We start from the raw sequence: 15,739 nt of genomic DNA, 5'->3' as shown, positions 1-15,739 counted from the left end.
GAGGCGCCGCGGCTGAAAACGCCGGGATAACACGGAGATAACCCTCAAGCAGCAGCTGTAGATGTGAGAGGGAAATGAATCCCATGAGGGAGCGACTTCTCTATCAATTGTGACATTTGCCGCCCGCGATAACAATGGCCATCTGTAGCGGCGGCGGCGGGAAGGGGGAGGAAGAAGAAAAGCACCCCCCCTTCTAATAAACACACAAATGCCTTAAGGAGGAAAAAAAAAAAAAGGCCTCCATCTCAGTTGGTTGTGGAGGGAGAGGCACCTGTTCGAGTCACACACACACACACACACACACAGATGAAGGGGAGGAGTGTGTGGCTTTTATTGGACTGCCTTTGTCATTCTGCCTCGTCATGCCCTGACAACATTTGCATGTGTGTGTGTGTGTGTGTGGAGATAGTAGGTCATCAAGGAGGGAGGGGGGGGGAGAAGACTGACCACAACTGTGTTGCAGCCTTCCATTAAAAACAGCTTCCAGGCATTAGCTGGAAGCGGACGGACGGACGATAAATAAGCTGTCAAACCAAAGACGGCTTCTCATTTCACTCCAGCGAACGCAGCATCCAACAGACTCATCAATAATTAATCGGCGTGATATTAAAGTGGGCGCCGTGCAGGGACGCAGACAATCAGCCCGGCAGGAGTCTTTGGAGTCCAGACAACCTCTGCGTGATATCACAGGGAGAAAAAAAAAAATTAAACACATTTTCTCTCCTGGTTTGGTGTGGATCGAGCCCATCCTGGACCGCCGTTTGGACTCCCACCCGCTCCGGAGGTTGATAGGAAAAGGACAACAGTCCTTAGCTGAAAGCTAAGCTAACTAAAAACAGCACTTCAATTCGACGGCGCTTTCGGACTGAAGGATTATCGGTTTCAGGAACTAGCCTTTTCCACCTCCTCCTCTTCCGGGGGAATTTTTTATTTGTGCTTTTCCGCAAAAAAAACGAGAAACAACGGCGGCGCGATCCAAAAAAAAACACAGAAGAAGAAGAGCGACACGGAGGTCCACGGAATAATAAAAATGGACGATCAGACGGTTGGAGTGTTTCTATCTTCTCCCTGCACGGGACCAACGTTAGCTGACGTTAGCTAGCTATCTTAGCCAAAATGATGTTCTTCCGCGAGCCCTGGAAAGCCCTCTGAGGCCGAGCAGACCAGAAGCATTCAGGGATTCAAACCTTTTATTGTCAGGACTCAGAGCGATATGAAAATTAGAGATAGCAGCTCTCGGGATCAAAACAGACCAATAAATAGCCTTAAAAAGCAGGACAAACACGACCACACGACCATAGTAGCATCTCCGGGTTGGAGATATAAGAGAGAAAAAATATGAGCACAAAAATATAAAAAAATGATATAGAATATATAAATAACAACTAGAAGGAAGAATAAATATGTAGAAAGAAAAAAGTGAAAAGTGGAAAAAAGTTAATGCACTATGTGAAGTTCAAGCGTTCGGGGTTGCGCCGAATTTAACGCGATGAGCGTAGAAACTGTTTTTCAGTCTGTTGGTTTTTGCCTTAATTGTCCAAAAACCTCCTTGTTGATGGCAACAGTTGTGGCTGAAGGTGGGATGGACCTCTGAGGACGCTGTGGACTCTTCTAGAAGTCCTCAAGCGATGGGACAGGATGACCGATCAATTTTTGGGGGTTTATGGTCCCCTGCACCGCTTTCCTTTCCAACCACGGTGAGATTCCACGGTTCAGGACAGAATCCACAGCGCAGCGATGGAGGGACATCAGCATCTTCTCAGAGTGGCCGTTCCTCCTAAATCTCCTGAGGAAACGCAACCCGGATTGCTTCGTCTCGTCCTGCTGTTTCTGTCCGATTGTAGCTTTTAAAAATGGCGTCTGAAGGGTTCCACCAATCACCGAGCGCCTTTTTGAGTTCCTGCAGGGCATCGCGGCGAACGCGGACCTTCATGTCGGGGTCAAAGGGCAAAAGGTCTGACCGACCAGCTGCAAACAGTCACTCCTGTGACCCTCACACACACACACACACACACCTCGGCTGCCGTCTTCGACACCCCCTCCCGTAATTGCTTCCAACAACCCATAATAATAATAAACACAGGCGCTGTTGCGATGGTTATCCTCTCGAATTACAGAATGCAACAGATGTGCACGGGCTCAGGGATTATCCTGTTATTGTTGAAGGCAACTTCGGTGGTTTTCTGCAGAGTAGCCGTGTCAAAGTCACCGTCGCCTTGGGCTGCCGCTTGTAGGACGCCTTCATCCACTTATTGTGATATCGGCCTTTTTTGTTTGTTTTTTTTAGCCGCTCGCAGTTTGAGTTTGGGTGAGAGTGCCGGCTCGTCCGAGGCGTAATCGGGCAGGAATCTATTTTCAATATATCAGAACATCATAATCCCCGGCAGAGCGAGGGAGGCAGATTTAGCGGTCATGTGGCTGGACGCGGGACGGAGATTGAGAGGAAACAGGGGAAAAAAAAAAAAGAAAGCTCAAATGACGGAATAAAAAAGGGCCTGGAGGCAGATTCCAGTCTGCTGTAAGGGGACCTTCTGTATTTGCGAGAACATTGAGATAATTTCTTCTCCGGAAGCTTGTCCTCTCTGGTCCAACGACTGCCGACTTTAAATGTTTTCTATTTGTGGTATTTATTATTGTTTTTATTTTTATTTACATCGGGACTTTTTATATGCATGTGTGTGTTTTTCAAGCGAAAAAAAACCTCTCTGGTGCCGTCAAATATCAGTTTGTATCCGCGTGCACTTTATACTTCATACCTCAAAGTTTAATGTTTACTGTTTAATGTAACCGTGCGCTTTACAGCTAATTTGGACTCTATTAATATTATTATTAAGTTAATTTCATGTCACCTACGGATTGTCTTGGTTACTCCAGTAAATGCGGAAAAACTGATAATAAAGCTGACTTTTACTTTGAAGAGATAAGACGTTGAAACTGAGCTTTAAGGCAGTTGAGAGACAGAAAATAAAAACGAATGCAATTATTTTCATTTTCATTATTTAGCTAATCATATGGCAGCCATTCATTCATTATCGCTATAGCTTGTTTTGCACTCAGGGTTGCAGGTAGGCTGGAGCCTATCCCAGCTGTCGTTAGACAGCAGGTGGGTTCACCCTGGACCAATCACAGAGCCACATATACATGTGGCCGTACGTTCAAATGTCTCATAAAGACATATCATTCATTCATTCATTCATTCACATGTTTGGGTCGGTGAGGTGAAGTCAGGGGAGGCAGGAGAGGCCGTGCCTCACCTGCCAGTCTTGGGAAGAATAAAATGTCAAAACGTCAAAATTAAAATGGTTATATTTATCAGATTTCCACTGTACGAGTACTTTTCATTTAACTTCACCAGTTTTGGATTGTTTCTTTTACTCCAAATCGCCAGGCTTTTCTTTCATTTTACTGTTCAAATACTGAGAAGAGACGTGAGGTGAGGCAGCGAACTGTTGAACCTCAACGTAGATTGACAGCTGACTGCCAGCGTGCTCTGTATTACTGTCTCTCTGCATGGCGCTATTAAAATGTTCAAACACTTTTGCTAGATGAACTACATATCCAATGTACAGTGTATTTTTGTCAACAACTGTATGTGTGTGACTAGTTTCTTGTGCTGAGCGATCATGAGGCACATCAGTCAATGCCTCACCAGCCATGAAACTCAACGCATGTCACCGGTCTGGGTAATTTGGGGTCTCCAAGGAACTCCCTGCATGATTTTGGACTGTGGAAGGAACTCGGGGAACCCACTCAGACACGTGGAGATCTAGGAGAAAGATCCCCGAGCGGGGAATCGAACCAGGAACCTTCTCCTCGCGAGGCGGAAGCGCTAGCCTTTAGCATCCATATGAAATCACCAGAGGTACCTCAAACCAAAGCCCTAACCTTCAACCCTCTGACAGTCATTCCAGGTTCAGAAGATCACGTCTTCGCTAAAGGACTTTAAGCCACCGAAACGTTTTTATAAACGCAACCGCGACACGAGCGGCTCTTCAGACGGAGATCCCTCCGCCCTGCGATGCAGCTGTCGGACCCGGCGGGGCAGCTGCTGGACCAGCCGCTTCTCAGCGACGCAGGACAGCTGCGGAAAACGGTCCAATAGGACGGACCCGCGTTGTCAGAAGGTTGTCAGCGGCCGGCGGTCATCCTCCGAGACGATGGAAACCGTAGAAGAATCCGTCGCCCGGCTGCCATCTCGTTAGCGATACGAGGTCATACTCACAAGGCACGGCGTGGCGGTACAGATTGGCCCGGATGGTCTTCTGAAGGTCATGGTCAGGGGAGGACTTCTGGAATCGCAGGCTCAGATAGTGCCTCAGGTCTCTGTTGAGCTTCTGACCTGGAAAGAAGACAAACCACGAAGTCAACAAACCTTGTTAGAAGGAAGTCGCGGGGGAATCAATACCGGGAAAGGACAAACTTTTCAGATTATGTAATACCGGAGACGCGCACGGTGAGATGGTTAGAAGATACGAGGACAACCGGGGCAGGTTTTGGGGGATTCGTTATGAAGGCCTCTGATTGGCCGGGGGCTGGCGGAGAAGATCAGCGTCCGCGAGGGCGGAGGCCCCGCCGCCGCCGAGGCTGAGCGGAGCCCCGCCGCTCACAATGGGGCCAGATGGTCAGAGTTCCCCCTCACGCCAGGGTCTCATTTAGGACCATTTAATGATCTCCAAATATATCATCCGAGTCTGGGAGAGCTGGCAAGCTCCTCCTGGAGGAGGAGGAGGAGGAGGAGGAGCTGCAGCCTCCTGCCGGCCTCTGCGAGCAGCAGATTTGCTCCCGGCCATGTGCTGACCGGACGGAGGGGTCAGACAATCCACCGCGTTATGTCGCTGTGAGATCACTGTCATACTTTCATGCAAGGAGCAATATTATTATATACATATATACATATATACACACACACACATACATATAAACACACACACACATATACATATGTATACACGTTTATATATATATGTTTACCTATATAGCTACATAGATAGATACGTGTGTGTATGCATGTGTATAAAATGACTTGGTCACACACACACACACACACACACACACACACACACACATATATACGTATGTATACATATATGTACACATACATATATATATATATATATATATACATATATATATACACACACGCAAACACATACATGAATACATATATAGTGACTTTGGTTGGTTGTATGGTTTTATATGGCTTATATATATATAGGTGTACAAGCAAAGTCACTATATATATATAAATATAGTGACATATATATATATATATGTATATATATGTGCGTGTGTGTGTGTGTCTGTGTGTCTGAATATGTATAACCATAAAATCATATATGTATACATATATATATTTTTGTTTGGATGGTATACATATGGTATATATATGTTTGTATGGTATACACACACTAACACAAACTATACACACATGAACCCTCACACACACACAAGTACAGGACTGTCTCAGAAAATTAGAACATTGTGATAAAGTTCTTTATCTTCTGTAATGCAATTACAAAAACAAAACTGTCATACATTCTGGATTCATTACAAATCAACTGAAATATTACAAGCCTTTTATTATTTTAATATTGCTGATTATGGCTTACATCTTAAGAAAACTCAAACATCCTATCTCAAAATATTAGAATATCATGAAAAAGTGATTTTAGTTTTTTCAATTGCATTACAGAAGATAAAGAACTTTATCACAATATTATTATTTTCTCAAACAGTCCTGTACATGTTGCATATATCTCTATACAGCATACGAAGGAGAGAGTGAATGTTATTTATGTTTTTATACAACATGCTAATGAGAAGATGAATGGTTGTACGCCTTTATATGACACTTATGTCTATATAGCTTTTGCAAGGATGAATGGTTGTATATCACAATATTCTGATTTTCTGAGACGGTCCTGTAAGTCTGTTCTTTGAACCACGTTATAGAAAACTCCAAAGCTGCTGTGACTGCTCTTCTCTCGCTCTTCTTCTTGTGCAATGAGAAGCTCCACAGCAGTGACTGCACAGGACATTAATCTTCTTCTCCTCTTTCTCTTCTTCCTTCCAGCTGCGCCTTTCAGGAGCTGCAACCAATCATCTGCCTCCGTCCGACCCTCTCCTCTGCAGCTTCTCCCCTCAGACCGACTCACTTTGTGTCTTCTGTCACTCCACGAACCTCCTCTCTGGTCTTCCACCAGGCCTCCTCGTCTTCGTCCATGTTCTAACCATCTCCAGAACATCTAACGTGTACTGTTCCTCCTGATGCACGTCTTCTTTACCTCCACCGGACCCCTCATCTCTACCTTCTCATCCATCTAGGCTCCAGGATGACTCCATCTCATAAATATGAACGCGTCTCGATCACAAGCTCCGGCGGCGGTTTCATCCGAGAAGGTCTACAGAAGGAACCGGAGGCGTCTCTGACAGGCTGAAGTGGTGGAAACACACAGATCAGATGTTGCGGCGGCGGAGAAACTATTTGGGTTTTCTATCGAACGTCTTTCCGTGTGACGTGAGGTTCAGACGAACCGCAGGCACCCTGAGCGGGAAGCCCGGACCGAATCATCTGCTGGTAGGAGCAGATGATCCAGTCGCCGTGGATCCCTGGAGGCTCCGAGCAGGAGAGCAACATCTGACATCTGCTGCTGAGAACCACAAGCTCAGGGTGGATCCACAACCTGAGTCCACCTGGAAGAGGACACAACACTCGCTAGTCCACTTTTGCTGTATTTTTCCGTTCCCCTCACACACACACACACACACACACACACACACGCGCACACACACACACACACTCCTCTGTGTAATTCAGAGCAAGCGAAGCACAGTCAGGTAATTGTTACCTAGCAACCAGTCAGTGCTGACGACCATCATTACGTTCCCTGCTAGGCGAGCGGTAGTCGGATTGTAAAAGCGGATACAGCGGCGCAGTTGCATGTGTGTGTTTGCACACACACACACACACACACACACACACACACACCGGAGCTAATATTAAATCACGTTCTACGTTAAGATGTCACTGCAGACGGGTGGGTTCTTTCCTCCCGTGGAGACCCGCTGAGCGTGCAGAGGCCCGGCCACCCAGGCGCCGTGCTCCATCACGGAGGAGGTCATCAAATATTTAATATTTATCAGGGATTAGCGTGGATCACAGATCTGCGTGCGGCGCGCAGTCACCCCGACTTCTAACCGTCCGATTGAATATAACCGGGAAATCTCCGCACAAGAGTGGATATTGTTCTGTGATTTACAGAATCAGGCTGAAATGTAATTGAATACTTTTTGCCTTCAGATGTGGCTTCGGAGCGGAACATTCCAGGCAACTGCTACAGCCGGAGGAGCGGCATCAACACCGGCGTCTACACGGAGGTCTGAACTTTATCCAAACTGCTGTGAGAATAGTCAGTTTTTTTAGTGATGTTCCAGGAAAATATTTATTTATTCACCCTCCATTCCGACATTTGTGCGCTATATGGAGACGTTAGCGACATGAACAGACGTGGGAACGTTCAAACGTCACATAGAGGCGTATAAACATCGACCTTCTTCTTGAAACATCGTACGGACGTACCAGAATTCACAAACAACCATTCATCCTTTCATTCAAATGCTATATAGAGACATGCGTGATATATATGTCATATAAAGGCGTACAACCATTCATGCTCTCATTAGCATGTCATATAGATATGATAAACCATTCACTCTGTCATCAATAGTGACGCACACAATATATAAACATACAACCATTCACCCTCTCATTCATATGCTATATAGAGACATAAGCAATATATGTATATATATATATATATATATATAGGAATACAACCATTCATCCACTCATTAGCATGTTGTGTAGGAACATAACATAAGTGATATATACATAAATATATAGGCATACAACCATTCACCCTCTCATTCATATGCTATATAGAGACATAAGCGATACATACCTATGTATATAAACATACAACCATTCACCCTGTCATTCACACGGCATATATATATATATATATGTATATATATATATGCAAATCCTTCATCCTGTCATTTACACATGTAATAGATATACAACCATTCATCCTTTCAAAAGCTTTCTAGACACAGGTGACATATAAAGGCGTACAACCATTCATCTTCTCATTAGCATGTCGTAAAAACACATAAAAAAACATTCACTCTCTCATTCGTATGCCGTATAGAGATATATGCAACATATACAGGACTGTTTTTCAGAAAATTAGAATATTGTGATAAAGTTCTTTATCTTCTGTAATAAAATTGAAAAAAAAAACAAAAATGACTTTTTCACAATATTCTAATACTTTGAGATAGGATTTTTGAGTTTTCTTAAGATGTAAGCCGTAATGAGCAATATTAAAATAATAAAAGGCTTGCAATATTTCAGTTAATTTGTAATGAATCCAGAATGTATGACATTTTTGTTTTTGTAATGGCATTACAGAAGATAAAGAACTTTATCACAATATTCCAATTTTCTGAAACAGTCCTGTAGAAATGTACGACCATTCACCCTCTTATCCATGTCATAGAAATACAACCATTCACTCTCTCATCCATACGCTTTATAGTGACACGTCATATATAGATATACAACTATTCACCCTCTTATTGAAACATGGTACAGACGTACCACCATTCACCCTCTCATTCACATGTCATATAGACATACAACCATTAATTTGCTATATAGATACATATATTATACATAGAGGTGTACAACCATTCACCCTCTCATTCACATGTCATATGGAGGCGTATAACTATTTACCCTCAAATTGAAACACCATACAGATAAACCATCGTTCACCCTCTCATCACATAGACGTACAACTATTCACCCTTTCATTCACATACAAAGACATTCAAAACATATGGAGGCAAATAGCAATTTAATAACAGCCACAGACATGCCACCATTTATACTCTTACTAGCATGTCATATAGATGTAAACCAATCACTCTGTCCCGGAGGATTATTATACAATATGAAATAATATAATACAATAACTATTTGTTAATATTTATTTTTGATATATTATTAAATAAATATTATTTATTAATTAATATTAAGATTTGTGGTTATTTTTATTTTCTAAAAATTAAGTGTTTTATATTTAAATATATACCGTCATTTCCGGACGATAAGCCGCAATTTTTTTTCACTTAAACAACAACGAGGCTAATATATGGATTTTTTTTTTATTTTTTTTTTTATCCTCGTCACACACGGACCGATGAAATGAGCGGGAAATTCGGAGTCCGTCCAACTCCGACACCGAAGAAGACGACTTTGACGGTTTTAGTGCGCAGGAGGAAGTCCAAGATATTGAATACTTAGCCTCTAAAATGTGATATCATCTATTTGGGATTCTGTTTTAGGTTCCCGCTCCCATCGATTCTAATCCAGCCCGTCTCTCAGCGCAGAAACAAATAATATTCCGGGGAAATAACCCGGGAAACGTGTTTCAGCTTGGCCACTCCGCCGGGCGAGTACAACCGAAGATCTGCACATTTCTCCAGTGACGTGATGGATCATGTCGGGGAGCGTCTCGAATATCGCGACCGCCAAACCGAAAACTTCTGGCGGGAGGGGGCTTTTCGTCTCGGGGGTTTTTGCGGCGGAGAGATGCGCGGCCTCTGTCGCCCTGCAGATCAGCGGAGTGTGTGTGTGTGTGTGTGAGAGAGAGAGAGACGGCTTTAACCCAAATAACGGCGGATTATGCCCATCCTCCATGCCTCCAGCCTGCATTACATAACCTTAAATCTAGTTATGCATCACCGTCTCGTTTTGGGAGCGCAGGAGGGGGCGTTTCGCTCTCCAACATCTGAGGAGATAGTGAAGCGCACGTTGCGTGGATCGTATATACTACGAAAATCCAGATGGATGGCTCCAAGGCGTGATGTTTTTCAGGGCGAACCAGGCGGCCGGCCCCGCGTGGAAACGCGCCGAACGCGGCGGCGGCTGCCGTACGGACGGCGGGGAGGAAATCGCCCGAAAAGCGGCGTTCGATCTCGCCGTTTTTCCAAGTATCCTGGGCGTCGGAGCGAACGCGAGACGCGAGGGAGCGTCGGACGCCGCTGATTGAGATTCCTCCGCCGTCCCCGAGGCTCAACACTGCCCTCTGTGTCTCCAGGCCTCGCCGCTAGAAAAAAAAAAAAAAAAAAGCCTCTGCTTCCCACAGAGCCGTTGCCACAGCAACCCAGAGCCATCCACGGGGAGAGGGAGGAAAAAAAAAAAGAGGAAAAAATAAAAAGGACGAGCCATGTGTGTGTGTGTGTGTGTGTGTGTGGTCATTGACGGCTGTCGCCCCCCGGTGGCGGAAACAAGATCTGTGCTTAATCCGGCCCGGCAGTCGGGATTATCAAGGCAGGAGTAACTTTGAATATCGGGAATGAAATGAAATTCTTGTGTTTCCCTGCAGCCCACGGGAAAACACACTCTCTAAAATCCCGTCCAAAGCCGCTCGGTGGGAAAACCAAACGTGAGCGGTCATTACGCCTGAGGAAAACACACATTAGAGGGGAAGATAAAATGGGAATTAAGGGGAGAAGAAAACAAAACAACTTTAAAGTTTAACCAGTGAGTCCCTGACAACATTCAGTAAGTCAGCAGGTGACGAGTGGTGAGGATGATTAATTGCAAGATTGTGTGTGTGTGTGTGTGTGTGTGTGTGTGTGTGTATGGTCCATATATCAGACATGTTGCCGAATATCTTTTTAGGATTCAAGTTTCTCTTAAGGTGTTTGTTTTAAAGCACAAGTGAATAAAGAAGAGAAATAAATATATAAAAAAAATGAAAAAGATTACTTAAAACATTAGAATAAATCAATAATTAGATGTAATAGAAAAAGTAGAAAAAATAAGAAGATCAAAATAAATAAATAAATAGATAGATATAAATGATAAAACATAATCTCTATATATTATAATAATATTTTGTTTTGAAGCATTAGTGAATAAAAAAATAAATAGAATAAAAAGAAAAAATAATTGAAAAATTTACGAGAATAAATCAGTAATTACATTTAATAGAAAAAGTAGAGCAAAAAATGGATAAAAATAAATACACAAAATAATGTATAATAACATTATATTAATATATATGATATATCTCTCTATATATAGATATATTTATATATCCTTAAATACCTTGGGATTCAATTTCCTATTTTGGCGTTCCTTATAAAGCGTGAGTGAATAAATAAAATAAATAGAATAAATGAATAGGAAAAAATTGAAAAAAATGCATTGAAAAAATTACAAATGAGAATAAATCAATAATTAGATTTAATAGAGGAAAATATGAAAAAATAAATAGATAAAATTAAAAATAGATAAATAAAATACTAGAATAAATAAGAAAATAAATCCTTTTTTTTTGTTTTGAATGAAATGAAGGACACCACGAATTGGGCCACTTCAGCCTCCGTCCGGAAAGCGCAGCGTCTGCGAGGAGACATTACTCTGCACAGCAGCAGGTGGCGGTAGTTTGTTTCCTTCTTCCAAACAGAGCGGCTCCTCAGACCGCAGAGCGAAAGGAACGACAACACAACTACACAACTACACTTCCATCGCTTTGCGCGAGGCGAGCAGAAAAGTACACAAAATGAATAGGAAACGGTTTATGAAAAGAAATGCATCGTCACCACGGGCGGGATGGACTCCAGCCGCCCTGAGCGCGGGATAAGCTGCGCAGATAATGAATGGACGAGTTGTTTATGAGCTCCATTACTTAAAGAGCACAGACAAGATGTTGGCGGCTTTCGGAGACGAGTCACAACAGCGAGCGGCGTTCGCCCAGGTGGCGGAGACCGAAACAATAGCCGCGTTGTTCCAGAGCTGAAGCGACGGGCTTTCACAGCTCGCACGTTATCACATTCTGATTAAGCAGGCTCCGCTCTGTCTGCGTCCCGGCGCGACTCAAACCAGGACGTATTTTCGGCTCACGGTTTGGTATCTGACTTGTTGCGCGGAGGTGACGGGCCATCTCGGGACAGCGACTCGGAGCCGGAACGGCGGCGGCGTGGAAGTGACGGGGGCCAGACAAATACCGAGGCGCTTCCTCTGGCCGATTCCAAATAATAGCCGCGGCGCAGGAACTGGAAATGCCGGCTCCTGAACAGTAAATTCCATTGTTTCTGCAGCTTCCTGTGGCTCGCAGGACATCCCGTCAGTCAACGCCGGATTCTCCGCTAACAGATGAGAGCTTTTTAGCTCCGCATTAACCAGCGGGGGGTGAACGTCTCCCCGCCGACGGCGACGCGCCGCCGCTGAAACATCGGCGCTCTCCGAGTTCGCTGTCACGCCGATTCATCTCCCGCGCGCTTCACAACGAACGGACGATGGAGGGAAAACAAAAACAAACTGCGAGAACGGTCGCGTCCGCCCAGGAACACGTGTTCGCCGTTCGCGAAGCCGCCGTCTTATTTCTGCCCTCGCATGAGCCCTGCAATCAGAGCGGCGAGGGTGGGGAGGAAAAAACAACAATCACAGAGAGGTCTGAAGCTCCGAACCCGTCCCGGATCCTTCTGCTCCTATAATTATATCCATAAGCAGCCGCACCCTGAGCCGCTTTCATGTAAACCCGATGCGAAGCCTCTAGACCGGGACCGTGGACGCTAAGGAGCCACGCTTTTCTCGCGCAATAAGTCGGGAAATGGTTTCGCATGTTTCGGCATGCAGGCAGCAGGAGCCTAGAATTGAACTACCAACCTTCCAAAAGGAGGGTAACCTCTCCGACTATTGGGCTTATCGACCAGCGGGATTAGATAAGATCAGGAAGGCTGACATTCGGTAAATTGAAATAAACAAGAAAAAATATTGCGATGAATTCATTACAGATACGACTGTTCTCTCGTTCACACGTCTGGACGATTCAGAGCTCCTGCATGTTTTTGGACGGTGGGAGGAAACCGGAGAACCCGGAGGAAACCCACGCAGACACGGGGAGAACATGCAAACACAAAGGGTTCTTCGAGCTGTGAGGCCGAAGCGCTAACCAACCACTGCACCACCATGCCACCCTATAGGATTATCATTATTGTTATTTCCTTATTATCATTGTTATTATTATTATTATTGTTATTATTATTAGTAGTAGTAGTAGCAGTTGTAGTAGAAGAAGAAGTAGTAGTAGTAGTAGTAGTACTATTATTGTTATTATCATTATTATTATTATCATTAATAGGATTACTATTATCATAGTTGTCATTGTTGCTGTTGTTATTATTTCAATGATTATTATTGCTATTTTTATTATTGTTCTGATCTGTATTATTATTATTGTCAGTATTTCTATTATTATCATTGTTATTATCATTATGATTAATTCTATTATTATTATTATCATTATTACTATTATTATTGTTGTTGTTATCACTGTTATTATTATTATTATTGTTGTTATTGTGGTGATCTGTATTATTATTATATTAATATTTCTATTATTATAATTGTTATTGTCATTATGATTATTTCTATTATCATTATTATCGTTATTATTATAATTGGTGTTTGTTATCACTGTTATTATTATTATTATTATTATTATTGTGGTGATCTGTGTTATTATATTAATATTTCTATTATTATCATTGATATTATCATTATGATTATTTCTATTATTATTATTATTATTATTATTATGTTATTGTTATCACTGTTATTATTATTGTTGTTGTTGTTATTTGCTGATCCGTATTATTATTACTATTTCCAATATTATCATTGTTATTATCATTATGATCATTTCTATAAATATTAATGTCATTATAATTATTAAAATTATTATTATTATCAGGCCCCTGATTAGCTGAGCAGCTTAGCCTCCACTGGTTGAGCAGTGATACAGCAGCACAGTATTGTTTATGTATTAAAATATTAATTTTCGTGCAATTATTTTCACGATGATAATAGGATTTGTTTCCCACAAATAGCCAAACAACAAATCACCTCGCGTCGCTCCAGGTAAAGTTCACCCTGTAACCCTGAAGCTCTTGGAGTTTGACGAGGCCAACGGTGGAGGAGGGAAGTGGGTCAGGACTGACCCACTTCTCTGGCACCGTGCTGCTGAGTCAGAGTCAGCGCTGCACGATAGGAGATCTGTATGACTGAGGAGTCACAGACAAAGACACACACACACACACACACACACACACACACACACACACACACGCCAGTGTGAGCAGAGGCGGTGTGTTCCGCTCCAGTGCACTGCATCTGCTCACTGCTAAATATAACCGGAGGAGCCCAGGCCTGCTGCTCCCCCCGCTCAGCTCGCCGGGCTAAAAGGATGATGGAGGCGAACGACGGCGACACGGGAAACTAAAAGTTACAAATGTAAGTGAATAAAAAAAGAAAAAAGAAAAATCACCGCTCGGTGCACAGTGTGTTCTATCGGGGACGGCGCTATTTTAACTCAATGACAAATAAAATAAACTAAAAGACGGGGTTCCTGTGCGGGAAACCCAGCCAGGAAACGCCCACGACGCAGGTATTCCATTATATCCTGTGCGTGGAGCCGAAAGAGGCGTCACGCGTTGGCAGGAATGCGAGCGTGCCATCGGTTAGAGCCGGCTGCCTCCGCTAAATGTCATTCTTGCCCGGCCGGCGAACACAAAAGAGCCCCTCTGTCAATAACGGCCCCTCTCTCGCAGGAGCCGGTGACCACGGGCGATGAGGCCCAGATGAGATACGTGCTCCTCCATCCACCCATCCATCCCTCCCTCCCTCCCTCTCTGGCCTGCACACAAAATAAAATAGCGATAAAATAGAAACATTGAATAGTTATTTGGACAGAAGCGCCGGCGTGGCTAGCAGACGCTCATTCCTGCAGCGGACCGGTCCTGAAGGTGGAAACAGGACATCCAGCCGCCTAAATAGCCCCGAGCGGCCTGTCTAGGAGATCTGCTGGAGAAGACGATCCCAAATCGGGGACATTTAAGTGCAAACCGAAGCAGAAATGGCTAAAGGGCCAGCTAGCTCGCTCCTCCAGCCACTCATCGAGATCAGGAGTTTAGCATTTTAGAGGCGACGCCGGCGCTAAAAGGCAACCCCTGCACCAATTGCATGTTTGCGTTGGTTTGAGGAGTAAATGACATGTTCTGAAAACCCACAAACACAACCCGTCAAAACAGGGAGGAACCACATATCGCGGTTATTGGTTTTAATTAAAAAGGGAAGAGTGCCTGTGTGTGTGTGTGTGTGTGTGTGTGTGTGTGTGTGTGTGTGATATTTGTCATTAGCGGACGTAGCTAGGGGCTAACAGCTGACAAGCAAAACACTGACAGAGCGCTTTATTTTACATTTTTACCACTAGTGAAATATCATTTTCTGTTTCGTCAACCCTAGGAAGAGAAAAACCATTTAACATTAAAGAAAAAGAAAGAAGTATTGATCAACCTGCAACAACTTTATTAACATTTATGAACATAACGCTGCTCGCTGGTTTACTGAAGTAGCTTTTACAAAACGGGATGATTGTTGCCAATATTCGGCACGTTTTTGCTGATAAAACCGAAGCTGTAATATCTTGGATGTAATATATTTAAGCGGCGCCTTCAGTTATTTGGCTTCTTGCAGTCCGCTGACATTTTTGGACACAGCAAACACACCGATCTTTGCACCGTTGTCACAGTGACGCTAAGCTACATACGCTTCGTCATATTTCCTCATCTTAGCTTTTGTTAGGTCTCGACATCCTGCTAT

General features: G+C 43.6%; 1 protein-coding gene across 11 annotated transcripts in view; it reads right to left on the bottom strand.

Moving 5' to 3' along the window:
* The window catches only part of LOC147214519 (membrane-associated guanylate kinase, WW and PDZ domain-containing protein 1-like), a 91,083-nt gene that overhangs the window by 61,568 nt on the left and 13,776 nt on the right, over positions 1-15,739 (bottom strand). For all 11 annotated transcript variants that reach the window (XM_086141520.1, XM_086141522.1, XM_086141523.1 and 8 more), the window contains exon 2: positions 4,223-4,339. In XM_086141520.1, coding sequence (XP_085997646.1) covers positions 4,223-4,339 — 117 coding nt within the window. The remainder of the gene's footprint in view (positions 1-4,222; positions 4,340-15,739) is intronic.

Source organism: Fistularia commersonii, chromosome 34 (assembly GCF_037954325.1).
Source record: "Fistularia commersonii isolate RoL2024-O1a breed Wild chromosome 34, RoL_Fcom_v1.0, whole genome shotgun sequence".
NCBI classification, from domain to species: domain Eukaryota; kingdom Metazoa; phylum Chordata; class Actinopteri; order Syngnathiformes; family Fistulariidae; genus Fistularia; species Fistularia commersonii.
This window is presented reverse-complemented; position numbering and strand designations above follow the sequence as displayed.